Below are 13558 nucleotides of genomic sequence, written 5' to 3' on the forward strand. Positions count from 1 at the left end.
TATAATGTTTTTTAAGAAAGTGTATAACACAGACATTTTGAGACAAGAAAAGAGTCAGTGTACCTCCAACAAATTCACAAGACAATAGGGAAATAGGAATGAAATACATAAAAAATTCTGGAATAGCTGGGAGCTATGCACATGCCTGTAATACCAGTGTACCAGTGACTCAGGAGGCTGAGGCAGGAGGATTGCAAGTTTCAAGCCAGCCTCAGTAACTTAGTGAGGGCCTCAGCAACTCAATGACACCCTGTTCATAAATAAAACACAAGAAAGTGCTGGGGATGTGGCTCTTGGTTAAATGCCTCTGGGTTCAATTCTTGGTACCAAAACAACAAAAACAACAACCAGGATTAGTGGCTGACAGTAGATTTCAGTCTCTGGAAGCCAGCCATGTTTTGAGTTGGTGATCCAGAGGACATGTGGGTATTCAGTGCCTAGAGCTGGTATCTCCTGTAGTTTAACAGACTTCCTATGCTTTGAGGAATATTTTTCCAGTTTTTTTTTGTTGTTGTTGTTAAAATATCCTAGTAGTGACCTCTTTAAATATGCTGTGTAGTGAAGAGGATGTAGTTCAGAAGTAGAGTGATTGCCTAGCACATGTGAGGCAATGGGTTCCATTCCCTGAACTGAAAAATAAATAAGTAAATGAATATAATTTGGTAGGTAGGTAAATTACTGACATTTACAATATTGTAGTTCACTCACTACCTCTATCTTGTTCCATATTCTTAAATTACCACAAATGCAAACCATGTCTCCATTAAGCAATCACTCTCACACACTGTCTTTTCTGGCTTCATCTTTTTTTTATTTGTTGGGTTTCTGTATTCTGGATATTTCATATATATAAAACCACAAAATATGTAATTTTCTGTCTTATTGGCTTACTTAGTATTTTATGTTTATTCATGTTGTACTTTATACCAGCATTTCATTTTATGACTCAGTAATATTCTACCATATATGTATGTGTTCTAACCCACACATATCACATTTTATTTATCCATTCTGTTGGTGGACATATTTTTGCTAGTTTTTTTTTAATTTTTAAATTGATTTTTTAAAAACAAATAACCATGGTATGCAATACAATTTTTTTATTTTAAAAAAATGACAGCAGAAGGCATTACAATTCTTATTACACATATACAGCACAATTTTTCATATCTCTGGTTGTATATAAAGTATGTTGACATATTTTTGCTAATTTGAGTGGTGCTCCTGAGAACATTCACATACAGGTGTTTGAGTTTTTGTTTTCAGTTTATTTGGTAAATACCTAGGAATGGAATTGGTACGTCATGTAATGATATTTTGTATTTACCATTTTAATGAAACCCCAAAACTACTTTCTATGACAACTGTACTATTTTTCATTCCTATCAAAAATGGATAGTGAGGGCTGGGATTGAGACCTGGAGACGGAGCTCTTGCCTAGCAGGTGTGAAGCACTTGGTTAGATTCTCAGCACTACATAAGAATAAATGAATAAAATAAAGATTAATTAACAATTGAATATATTAAAAAATGTATATGATTCCAATTTCTCCATATCCTTACTAATACTTACTAATTTTGTTTTTACTTTTTTACTGTAGCCACCTTACAAAGTGAGAAGTGATATCTCATTATGGTTTAAGATTTTGTTTTTGGTATTTGAAATGAACCCAGGATTACTCTACCACTAAGCATCATTCCCAGCCCATTTAATTTTTGTTTTGTTTTGTTTTGTTTTGAGGCAGCATCATTCTAAGTAGCCCAGTCTAAACATGAACTTAGGATTCTTCTGCCTTAGCTCCTGAGTAGTTGGGATTACTTGTGTGCACCACTGCACTGTGTGTCTAATTTTATTTTTCATTTGATATTGGGAATTAAGCCCAGGGGAGTTTTTCCAGTCCTTTTTATTTTTTATTGAAAGAGAGGGTCTTTCTACGTTGCTGAGGCTGGCCTCTAACTTATAATCCTCTTGCCTCAGTCTCCCAAGTTTGTGGCCTTACAGGCCTACCTCAAAATAATTCTTAAGAATAAGTGTAACATAAGATATTTTTAAACAAAGAAAGAAAGAATGTACTTCTAATAGACCATCACATATTAAATTTTTAAGAAATATAGCGCAGGAAGAAAAAAATATTTCCATAATGAAGTTTAGACACAAAAATTAGATGGAATAAATTGTAGAAATTCATAAATATACAGATGCATATTAGGGTAAAATTATTCAGAGTTTTTCCTATCCCAATATATTATTTTGGCATGATAGAAAGTATGGAATTCTACATTAATCAATATTTTTCTCAGAGAAAATTTTACAAATTAGAAAGTTCTAAAAAGAGTGAAAAAATTCTTCAGAAAAGTTTCATCAAAAGGTGGCCTTTCTTCCCGCATGTAAGTTGGGTGATTTTTGTTATTTGAGTGTCAGCACTGATTAGCACCAAAGGACTAACTGTGCCATAGCCATTGGCCACAAGCATCTGGACACATACCAAGATGGCATCACTGGTCCATGTCAAACCTATGGTCAATGAAATGATGGAGTCTGCACAGTACAGGACAGCAAAGCAGCAGATCAGCAGCAGAATGCTTTGAGTGGCCCTTTGTTCTGGGGAGGATTTTGGAGAGAACCTGGAATTGTGAAGATTCTGGGACTGCTTTTTGTGTCTGTACAAGAGGATGACCATGTAACCACTGGAAAAAACCATAAGGCCCACGAAAAAGACATCTCTGCATGCCATTAAGGTGAGAAAGAATTCCCTGTGAATGTACTTCATGGGCACAAAGGAACAGTGTTCAGTGACGAACAGAAGACCAGGCTGGGTCTTATTGGGTGTGGACACAGTGCAGAGGAGCAGGTTGCTACAGGTGGACATGGTGAAGACCCATAAGAAGAACAATAGCTTCAAAATGGGATTTGTGTTTTTCAGTTTGAAGTTGGCCAACCAAGAGCCAGTGGGGCTGATGGTGATGGCCTGAAGCACGCTCAGGACACAGGTGGTACAGATGGACAGTCCCCTCATGACCTTGTTCAGAAAGACAAGCACTTTGCATTTGAATTCACCTGGAATGTCCTGTGTTTCCCAAATGTCTGTAGACACCAAAAGGCCCATGGTGAGGAGCATGAGAATGTGTGTTAGAGCCAAGTGGACGATGGGGAGGTCGGTGATCCTAGGCTTGTGGCCCATATGGACAGCAGCAGTGTGGAGGCAAATCAGAATTGCATTTGCTGAGATCCCAATGCCAGCCTGGGGATAGAAAGCATTTCTTATGGCTATATAACTGAAACGTTGGTCCATCTTCATGGGGATATTGAAGCAAATGTTTCTGAAAGGAAATGCAGGACTTCATGTGACATATACAGCATTTTCTTTGGCAGGCTTCCAATCATCAATTTGCACTTTTCTTTCTCTAGAGTCATCATTTACCCAAACAATTCTATGTAAACAGGACTAGCTCTGATGCCTCATTTAACTTCAAGTAAGTTCTGGGGCATGCATGGCTCTGGGTGGAGTGCTTGCCTAGCGTGCATGATGCCCTGGGTTCTGCCCACCACACTGCAGTCAATACATATATCAGCATCACTTATTCCTTCATGGAATGAATTTTTAAATCTCCCATCTCCTCATGGGGTATCTATATCATATCTTTATCTGTAAGCCTTTATTACTTACTGTGCTTTTATTCATGTCAATAATTATATTATTTAATGGGTAGCATTTGTTTACTTTCCTGTTTTTCCTGCATATGTCTTAAGGGTGAAGATGCCTACTTGTTTACCTTTGTATCTGGAAGATCCAAAACAGTGCTGCCTAGATGGACATTGTTCACCAAAGACTGTTTATGTAAATCCTGGAGAAATGGAAGTAAGACTCTTCCAGGAAAAATGTCTGAAGAGTCCCATTCTCATGGTTTGTTTATGAAAGTGCAGAACACTGAGGGATTTAGTAGTGTGCATCTCAGACCCAGCAGCCTGTGTTTATCCAAGTTTCACCACTTACTAGCTGAGTGAGCATTGTCAATCAGTTAACATCATGAATAAAAGTGGATAAAGACAATATTTTTCTCAAAGCTATTGGAATAAGCAAGTAAAAAATGTGAAAATCATTTAGAAAATACTTGACATGTATGAAGCACTATAATAGTGTTAATTATTGGTTCCTTATTTATCACCACTCAACTTTGGCTTAGGAGCATTCACATAGGACATTAAAGATTTCAAAGAGAGGTTAAAAACCTACCATAACATTGGCTTCCTATGGCAAACTTTGATCCTTGGTTACTGGAGAAATTCTAGGTTTTAAAAAATTTTCCATTTTCCCCAGGAAATACCTTCAAATATTTCTGCATTCATAATCCATTGTGTGGAGACACATGGGAGAGCCTCTTAATTATCAATCAAGAATTATCATATTTTATGCTTTCATTTTATTTCTCAAACCTATATATTAGAAGAGAAAATATACCTCCTATCACAATGAGTTGGAGCATTTTTTTCCAGAAAATGTCTTACAAGGAATTCAGTCATACCCTGAGAGATTTTTCAGGTGCTTCTGAGTTGGAATTGAGATCTTCAAATCTCCTTGGTTCATTTTTCATATGTATGTGGGGTTCTGCCAGAACATGGGTAAAAATAAAATAAAATGACAAGACCATAGCTTAAATCCAAGAATTTACTCAATTTCTTTAAAATAAGCAATTTCTGAAGAGTTTTTTTTTATCTGTATGATAGAGTGAAAGTAGTAATAGCCCCCCAAGTCTCCATAAGGTTACTAAGAATGATAAAATAATGATTTTATTAATCTATCAAAATGTTCCAAATTTTATTAAAATACCTTTCTAATGAAAGGCAGAGTTATTGAGAGTCCAGATTTTTGACACAATGCTCCTAATGTCAAGGCAATAAGCTTACAGGAAATATAGAGAAATGCAAGGGACTCAATCAAGGGAATCTACCTAGGCCCAGTGTGGAATGTACAAATACCATGTGCTGCATGAAGCTCCTGAGATACTTTTGATTAAAAACGTGGATCCAGTGAAAGGTGGAGCCAACATTCTTTTTTGCTTTTGTAATATCTCCTACCCCAGGGTGTTTGTGTGATTCATGAAGAACTGAACAGTATTTCAGACATAGGAGATGGTAAAACAAGAAGAGTTCTGTCATAAATAGAAGGTCAAAATTAGCTGGAAACCCAAATGTTAAACCTAGATATGTTTTGTGGAAAAGAACAAAGTTTTGGAGACTTCAATTCAACAGATTACCCCTTCTCTTATTTCTCATCAGGTGAGTATAGGTTACACACATACTCTTAATAAATGTAATGGAGCATTCAATTTCTAGGGAAATCAGTATTTCAAACTAGAATCTAGACATTGGCCTCAGGACCTGTTAAATTCAACCTATCACACTGCAACTGGCACGCCCATCACCAAGCAAGAAAAATAATGGTCACAATGAATAAATTTAAAAACACTGAAGTCCTCTATGTGAATTGATGTTTGGATGATGCCAGTATATTTCTTACCTAAGATGTCTTCTGTAGCATATTCACTGAGGCCCTGAGAGACACTTTTGAGACACTGGAGCACTCAGAATTAAGTCACCCAAACCTTTCAGTCTTCATTAGGGACTCTATCCATGCTTCCCAGTCTTTTGTCATCCTGCTACCAATAGCTGAATTTATATATTTTGGAACCAGAATGGAAAATATCTCCTGGATGATGACCGAGTTACCATTTTCTTCTCTTCCTAAATCACTAAATCCCTGAGGAGATGGTTAACTTCCCTACACAAAGTGTGAAGTTGTGTTCAGTCAGTGATGGCAATGAATTTAAGCTCAGAATTTTTTTGAAAGTGTTTTCAATTCTGAACATCACCATTTGAGATTTGGGAGGCAGAAGTGGCAAAAAATCTTTACAAGATAAAATATTTTCAATAAAAGAGAAAATATTTTTTCTCTAGATTTTTATAAATTTAATTTACAGATGATTCAATGAATCTACAACAAAGGGATGACTAGATATGGAACATTCTGGTGTTAAATTGTGTCATTTTTTACTGACTATGCACTTATAAAGAAAAGGTCTAGTACTAATGGACCACCAGGGAGAATATGGACATTTCAGATTATATCAGGTACCAAGGAACAATAAGGCATAAGGCAATAGAAACTTTCTCCAGTTAAATGGGGCTATGGTTATGTATACCAACATCACTATGCCATCCCATGAAAACAGAATGTTTTATTTCATTCCAAATTTAAGTTTATTCTATTTTTTCCTGTTGCATCCCTAGGATTATTTTTTATAAAAAAAGCTTAATACATGCCTAAATTTAAAAGAAAAGCTATGTTGTAGTAAAGAGGAAGATGAAAAAATTAGATATAGTAAAGCCAGCAACATTTTGAAAGAAAGCAATATCAATTTTTTTCATGTAAATACATGGTAAGCATTTTTTGAAGTGACTACTAAAAATAACATTTTGTTAGCTAGATTTTTAATTGGTTTATCTTTAATCTTATGAATTACCAAAGCAGCACTTGAAGCATTTTATTTTCTTGAAGTTACTGTAAAGCAACCTTTTAAATTATTGTTCCTTTTGAGTATTTATGCTACAAAAATCACTCATAAGTTAGAAATGCTTGTAATATAAAGTATAATATGAAATAAAAGTAATACTATTAAATTTTAAGTAATAATACTACAAAGTTTAAACAAGCCCTGTAGCACATTAGAAATAAATACCTGTGGCCTGGTTATGATGTAGTAAAAGCAGACTTTACAATGTCTTCCTCCAGCATCTACCCAGAACCTCCTCTGAATCTTCTTTCACCCAGATTTTGAGCTGAGGCCTCCAAGATGAGGTGATATGGGTCAGAAAGCTTTAGCTCATCTCTCAGTAGACTGCTAATCTTGCTGTTGCGTCAGAAGTCTGACAGTACCTGTCTTCCAGTAGGCAGGGAGGGAGTCCCCAAAGCACAGACGAATACTTCTTTCATCCTCAGGCAATGGTAAACAAGCCCCATCTGGATAAAAACTTTTTGGGTGTTACTCCGATTTTCCAAGGTCAGAAGAGCCTGTGTTTCTTTCTGGTTTACAATCATAATGAACAAATCTAAAGAAGCTCACATTGACCTTAAATAAATATGCCCTGGCATAAAATAAAATGAAATATTAAAAAACTATTTAATGTGATATGTGGATGGAAACACATTTAGAAAATATATTTCTTGGATGTGTCTACTGGAAACAGCTCAGAATGCTGACATCCCAATATTAGTGAATATGTCTCACATTGAGCTTTGATTTCTGTATGGTTGTGAGAAGAAGTTAGGGAGACTGAACAAAGACAACTTATGCTGCAAGGAAAAGAAGAAAGGGATGGAAGGAGTGTGGGAGATAAGAACAAAGGAGAAAATGACCTGAAGAATTCAGAGAGTAATGGGATTGCCCCAAAAGGGCAGAAAGATAAGAGTTAGTGTTCTCCTCATTATGGTCATTATTATTCCCATCAATATCTATGGGTCCTTACTTAGTCCACCTAGTTAGTCTACTCCACCACCTCTCTCGTCCAAGTCATGTCTGAATTTGTGGCTGGTCTGTTCTCACTATTAAAGAAAAATTCATCACAGAACCTGTATGAGCCATGGCTGATTTGGAGGTAATACTCCAGCATTGTAGAGTGTAGGATAGCCACAAGCAAGTGGTGTGAGAACTTCAGATGTCAGGCACCAAGGCTCTCTCCTTCCCACCTCAGCAAGCAAAAAAGAACCTTTCTGTCACTGTTGGCTTGTGAAATAGGTACTTAATTAGCTTGACAACTATATCTTTCATAATAATATTAGCCACAATTTTTCACTAAGCTATATCCCCGGCCCTTCTATTGGTATGTTAACAGTTGTCTATAATGATAGTTTGTTGTTCTATGTTCATACATGTGCACAGTATACCAATATGATTTGGCCAATATCATTCCCCAGTATTTCTCCTTCCCCTCCTGCTTCTTCCCTTGGTCCCTTTATACTACTGATATCCCTTAAGACATTCATGAGTTTCTCCCTCAAATGGTCTCTGTATCATTCCAATTTTTGTGTATGTACTGCCAAAGCAAGCATTATTTTTCTCGTTGACTCTGGATTGCCAGGAATATATTACCCTTATTGTTATTATTGAGGTGTCTATTTGGGGTCCAAGTCCTTGGTGTCCTAAACAAAGAACTGAGCAATATGCAAAAGTAAGAGGGAAAATACAGTTTTATTGAAGGTGAAAGTAGACTCCATAGTATAGAGCAATGTGGGCCTAGAGAGGCAGGCTCAAGGCACCAATATCTGGAAATTAGTGTCTTATATGTTGAGCTGTGAGGCATTTTCTTTCCTAAGTGAACCAGATTGAAGACATTACCCAATTTGCACCCACTGATTACCTTATGATACCTGAATAGAAATTTTTCCAGTTTCCTTCATTGTTTATTTTAGAAAACCTAATTAGAATACTGCCCACTTTACCCCCATTGGTCATTTAAAATTATCAAATCTGTGGAAGGAGTTGTCATGGTAATGGGACTTGTCATAAACAAGGACATAACTTGTCTCCCTTTCTTGTCCTCCAGTGGCATCTTTCTTATACCCTGTCTACACCATCTTGGTGTCTCTGAACTCCTACCTAACACTCTGATGAAGTAGTCTGTGTTTCATAATAAATCATCCACTTTTTTATCCTTTAGTGTTAACCAATAAACCTTTGTACATGATTATATTGCTGAATTTCTACCAAGTTTTGTCAGATAAGCAAAAGTACAGTATTCTCATTTTAGTGTCCTTGGTGTAAGTGAAGTGAATAATTAAAGAATTTCTCAGATCATTTCCTTCTCAATCATGGGTGGAGTAAAATATCACTGGAGCAGGATTTATTTACTAGCTAAGGAATCACTAGGCATAAAGCAGAGGGATAAATTGTCCCTATTGTTTGATGGGAGAGTGTGTATTCTTCCTTGGGAATTGAAGATATTACTTTCCTCTCAAGTTTTTTCTATTCTCTACATAAATAGGGAGAACCATTAAATGGATTTGGGTGACTTAGTTGTAGAAAGGGACCAAACAAACCTCAAAGGGATGCATATTAAAGAGAAGACAGGTTTCTTGTGTGACATTAATTGTCAGTACAAAACATCTGTGTCACTGGGTTAGCTTTGGTCATTGCTTTGAGTATGGCTTTTGCTGGAAAACATAAGCATGTTCTATTTGTTTGAATTAACACACTTAATTTTGTTGGGAATTGTTAGATATACAAAAAATTGAGCATATAATACCAAGTACCCATATGCCTCCAACCATACACAGTTTCACCTATTGTTTATAACTTTCATTTCTGTGGTCAATTTGTAACCATTACCAAACCAACACAATGTTTCCAATACTGACATATCATTCTTAACTACTTGTTGTGAAGTTGTAGAAGCATTAAGAAAAGCCTACCCGTGTGTATCTACTATTATGCTCTTTTTTCATGATGAGTTCAATACTATACAATCTCCATTCTTCACCATCTCCCTTTGAATATCTGGTAACCATTAATGTTTTATGGTCTATTGTTTTGCATTTTCCAGGAACTTTGTCTTAATTTTAAATTTATTTATTTATTTTAATTTGTTATACATGATAGCAGAATGCATTTCAATTCATAGTACACATATAGAGCACAACATTTCATTTCTCTGGTTGTACATAAAGCAGAGTCACACCATTTTTGTCTTCATACATGTACTTAGGATAATGATTTCCATCATTCCACCTTTATTTTTACCCCATGCCCTGTCTCTTTCCCTACCTCACTTTTACCCTATCTAAAGTTCTCCATTCCTCCCATGCTCCCCGCCAAGCCCCGTTATGAATCAGCATCCTTATATCAGAGAAAATATTCAGCATTTGTTTTTGGGGGGGGGATTGGAAGTGCATCTAGGTTGGTTCTATAATTTAGCTATTGAGAATTGTGCTGCTATAAACATTAATGTGGCTATGTCCCTGTTTCTAAGTCCTTTGTGTATAAACCAAGGAGTAGGATAGCTGGTTCAAATGATGGTTCTATTTCCAGTTTTGCAAGAAATCTCCATACTTCTTTCCAGATTGTTTGCATCAATTTTCAGTCTCACAAGCAATAGCGAGTTTGCCTCCCCTGCCATCCTCACCAATACTTATTGTTGTTTGTATTATTAATAGCTGCTATTCTGACTGTAGTGAGATAAAAAACTTGAGTAGTTTTGGTTTGCATTTCTCTAATTGCTAGATGTTGAAAATTTTTTCATATATTTGTTGATTGGTTGTATATCATTTTCTAAGAAGTGTCTGTTCAACTTCTTAGACTTTTTATTGAGTTATTTATTTTTTTGGTGTTACATTTTTTGAGTTCTTTGTGGATTCTAGAGATTAGTGCTGTATCTGATGTGCTTGTGGTAAAAATTTGTTCCCATTCTGTAGGCTCTGTATTCATCTCACTGATTGTTTCTTCTGCTGATAATAAGCTTTTCAGTTTGAATCCATCGCATTTATTGCTTCTTGACTTTATTTCTTGTGCAATAGGAATATTATTAAGAATGTCAGGGCCTAATCTGACATAAGGAAAATTTTGTGCTTACTTTTTATTCTATTAGGTAAGGGTCTCTGGTTTAATTCCTAGGTCCTTGTCCCATTTTGAGTTGAGTTTTGTGCATGGTGAGAGATAGAGGCTTAATTTTATTTTGCTGCATATGGAGTTCCAGTTTTCCCAGCACCAATTATTGAAGAGGCTATCTTTTCTCCAATGTATGTTTTTGGCACCTTTGTCTAGTAGTAGATAACTGTATTTATATTGGTTTGTCTCTGTGTCTTCTATTCTGTACCATTGGTCTATAAGTCTATTTTGTGCCATTACCAACTACAATACATGTGTAGTAGTCTTTAAGTTCTGATATAGTGATGCCACCTGCTTCACTCTTTTTCTAAGTATTGCTTTGGCTATTGTTGGGAGCCGGCGACTGCACCCTGAAAATGGCGCTGGCTTCCTGCTTCTGATGACTCAGCGGTTGGAGTTGTTAGAAGTAAACAACTCCTTGTAAGGCTGTGGGCTGGGCTCTGGCCTGCTTCCGCTGCGCTGTACCTATTAGAATTTTCCACGTGGTGCTAGTTCATTGGCGAGGCTAGGTACTTAGGCTGGGGTAGACCGACCACTCGTGCGCGCGCGATCTTTCTTCTCTTGTTCCTATTTTCTCATCATGATTCAAAGGTCCTGAGTAAACTGCTGAAAGAAGAATCCTGTGTCATGTTTCCCTTGCCGGCGAGGGGTCCCGACAGGCTATTCTGGTTCTTTTATTTTTCCAGATAAATTTTATGATTGCTTTTTCTATTCCTATGAGTAATGTCATTGGAATATTTATTGAAATTGCATTAAATCTGAGATTGCTTTAAATATTTATTCTTTTGGTAGTGTGGCCATGTTGACAATATTGGTTGTGCTCATCCAAGAACAAGGGGGACTTTACATCTTCTAGGTCTTCTTTAATTTCTTTTTCTAGTTTCTGTAGTTTTCATTGACAATGTCTTTCACTTCTTTCATTAAGCTGATTCCCAACTATGTTTTTTTTTTATTTTTTAAGCTAATGTAAATGGAGTAGTTTTCCTAGTTTCTCTTTCACGGGATTTGTTACTGATGTATAGAAATGCCATAGATTTATGGGTATTAATTTTATAGCCTGCTACTTTGCTGAATTTATTTATTAGTTCTAAAAGTTTTCTCATGAAAATTTGGGGATCCTCTAGGTATAGAATCATATTGTTAGCAAATAGTAATAGTTTAATGTTTTTTCTTTTTCTGTCCATATTTCTTTATTTTGTCTCTTTAATTGCTCTGGCTAGAATTTCAATAACTATATTAAATAGAAGTGGAGAAAGAGGGCATTCCTGTCTTGTTCCAGTTTTTAGAGAGAATATTTTCAATTTTTTTCAATTTAGAATGATGTTGACCTTGGACTTAGCATAGATTTGTTTAAAATGTTGAGATATGTTTCTATTATCCCTAGTTTTTCTAGTGTTTTGATAATCGAGGGGTTCCATGTGTTGACAAATGCTTTTTCTGCATCTATTTAGATGATCCTTATCTTTAAGTCTATCGAGGTGATGAGTTACATTTATTGATTTCCCTATGTTGAACCATCCTTGCTTCCATGAGATGAACCCCACTTGATCATGGTGCATGATCTTTTTAATATGTTTTTGTATTTGATTTGCCAGCATTTTTTGAGAATTTTCCCATCTATGTTTATTAGCAATGAATATTAGTCTGAAGGTTTTTTTATTATTTGATGTGTCTTTGTATGGTTTTGGAATCATGGTGATATTGGCATCATGGAATAAGTTTGAAAGTGTTCCCTCTTTTTTATTTTATGGAATAACTTGAGGAGTATTGATATTAGTTCTTCTTTGAAGGTCTTATAGAATTCAGCTCTGGATTCATCTGATTTTGGGCTTTTCTTTGTTGGTAGGCTTTGATGGCATCTTCTATTTCATTGGTTGAAACTGATCTGTTTAATTTGTGTGTATCATCCTGATTCAGTTTGGGCAAATCATATGACTTAAGAAATTTGTCATTGCCTACAATGTATTCTATTTTTGTGAGAATTAAAGTCTAGAATAATTTTTTAAAAGCAAAATCATTGAGAAAAGACAGAAAAATAAAAGTAAGAATTGGGCTAGGGATGTGGCTCAAGTGGTAGTGCACTCACCTGGCATGCGCAGGGTGCTAGGTTTGATCCTCAGCACCACACAAAAATAAAATAAAGATGTTGTGTCCACCAAAAACTAAAAAAAAAAAGTATTAAAAATTCTCTCTCTCTCTCTTCTCTCTCTCTCTCAACAAATAAATAAAAACAATAATTTTCCAGAAGTAGTGATTTTTGGTAGTGATTTTAAAGGGTAAAAGATATTTGGCTTATATTTATTTTACTAATCCCTCTAGCAAAAATAACAAATTCCTTTGTTTTAACTTTACTCATTTCTGGAGTAAAGAAGAGCAGTTGATAATAATCTAGAGAAAAAGCATTTCATTTTTTTCATGAGAAAAAAATTCTAAACAATTTTTAACCACTCCTTTTCCCCAAATAAAGACAGATGATGTTTAAGTTGTAGGCTTTTTCACAAAAATATTTCCAAGTACAGTTTCAATACAGTCAGTGAATGATTACATAACTCATTTTCATGTGAGAAAATTATGTACAAGCTCCACAAATTTGTATAATTTTGAAGAAAAATAAATGGTAACTAGACCACAATCAAAGGTTCTTGTCCTGGTTTCCCAACATCTGAATCCAGGCATTGGAGGCAGGATGACAGAAGTTTGGGAAACAGACAGGTTTTCTGAAGCAGACCTGGAGTCCTGGGTGCCTAATTCGGAGCACTCTGATGGCTATCAGGGCCCCATAAATATGATGTTAGAAAAAGCCTAGCTAAGGAATATTCCAGAATCATCCAAAGACAGAAATTCAACATGTACTTAACTCAAGGACAATCATTTTTTTTTTTTTCTTTGTGGCATGCTG

The 13558-nt window shown here is 35.7% G+C and overlaps 1 protein-coding gene across 1 annotated transcript; it reads right to left on the minus strand.

Moving 5' to 3' along the window:
- Positions 1–2348: 2348 nt before the first annotated feature.
- On the minus strand, positions 2349–3293 carry LOC144253403 (putative vomeronasal receptor-like protein 4). Its single transcript, XM_077795504.1, has one exon. The coding sequence runs from the start codon at positions 3291–3293 to the stop codon at positions 2349–2351; it is 945 nt and encodes a 314-aa protein (XP_077651630.1).
- Positions 3294–13558: the final 10265 nt, after the last annotated feature.

This window comes from Urocitellus parryii, chromosome 2 (genome assembly GCF_045843805.1).
Source record: "Urocitellus parryii isolate mUroPar1 chromosome 2, mUroPar1.hap1, whole genome shotgun sequence".
In the NCBI taxonomy this organism is placed as follows: Eukaryota; Metazoa; Chordata; class Mammalia; order Rodentia; family Sciuridae; genus Urocitellus; species Urocitellus parryii.

Bases quoted from the DNA above. Each gene is read 5' to 3' on its own strand.
- LOC144253403 (XM_077795504.1), bottom strand. From the start codon at position 3,293: ATGGACCAACGTTTCAGTTATATAGCCATAAGAAATGCTTTCTATCCC.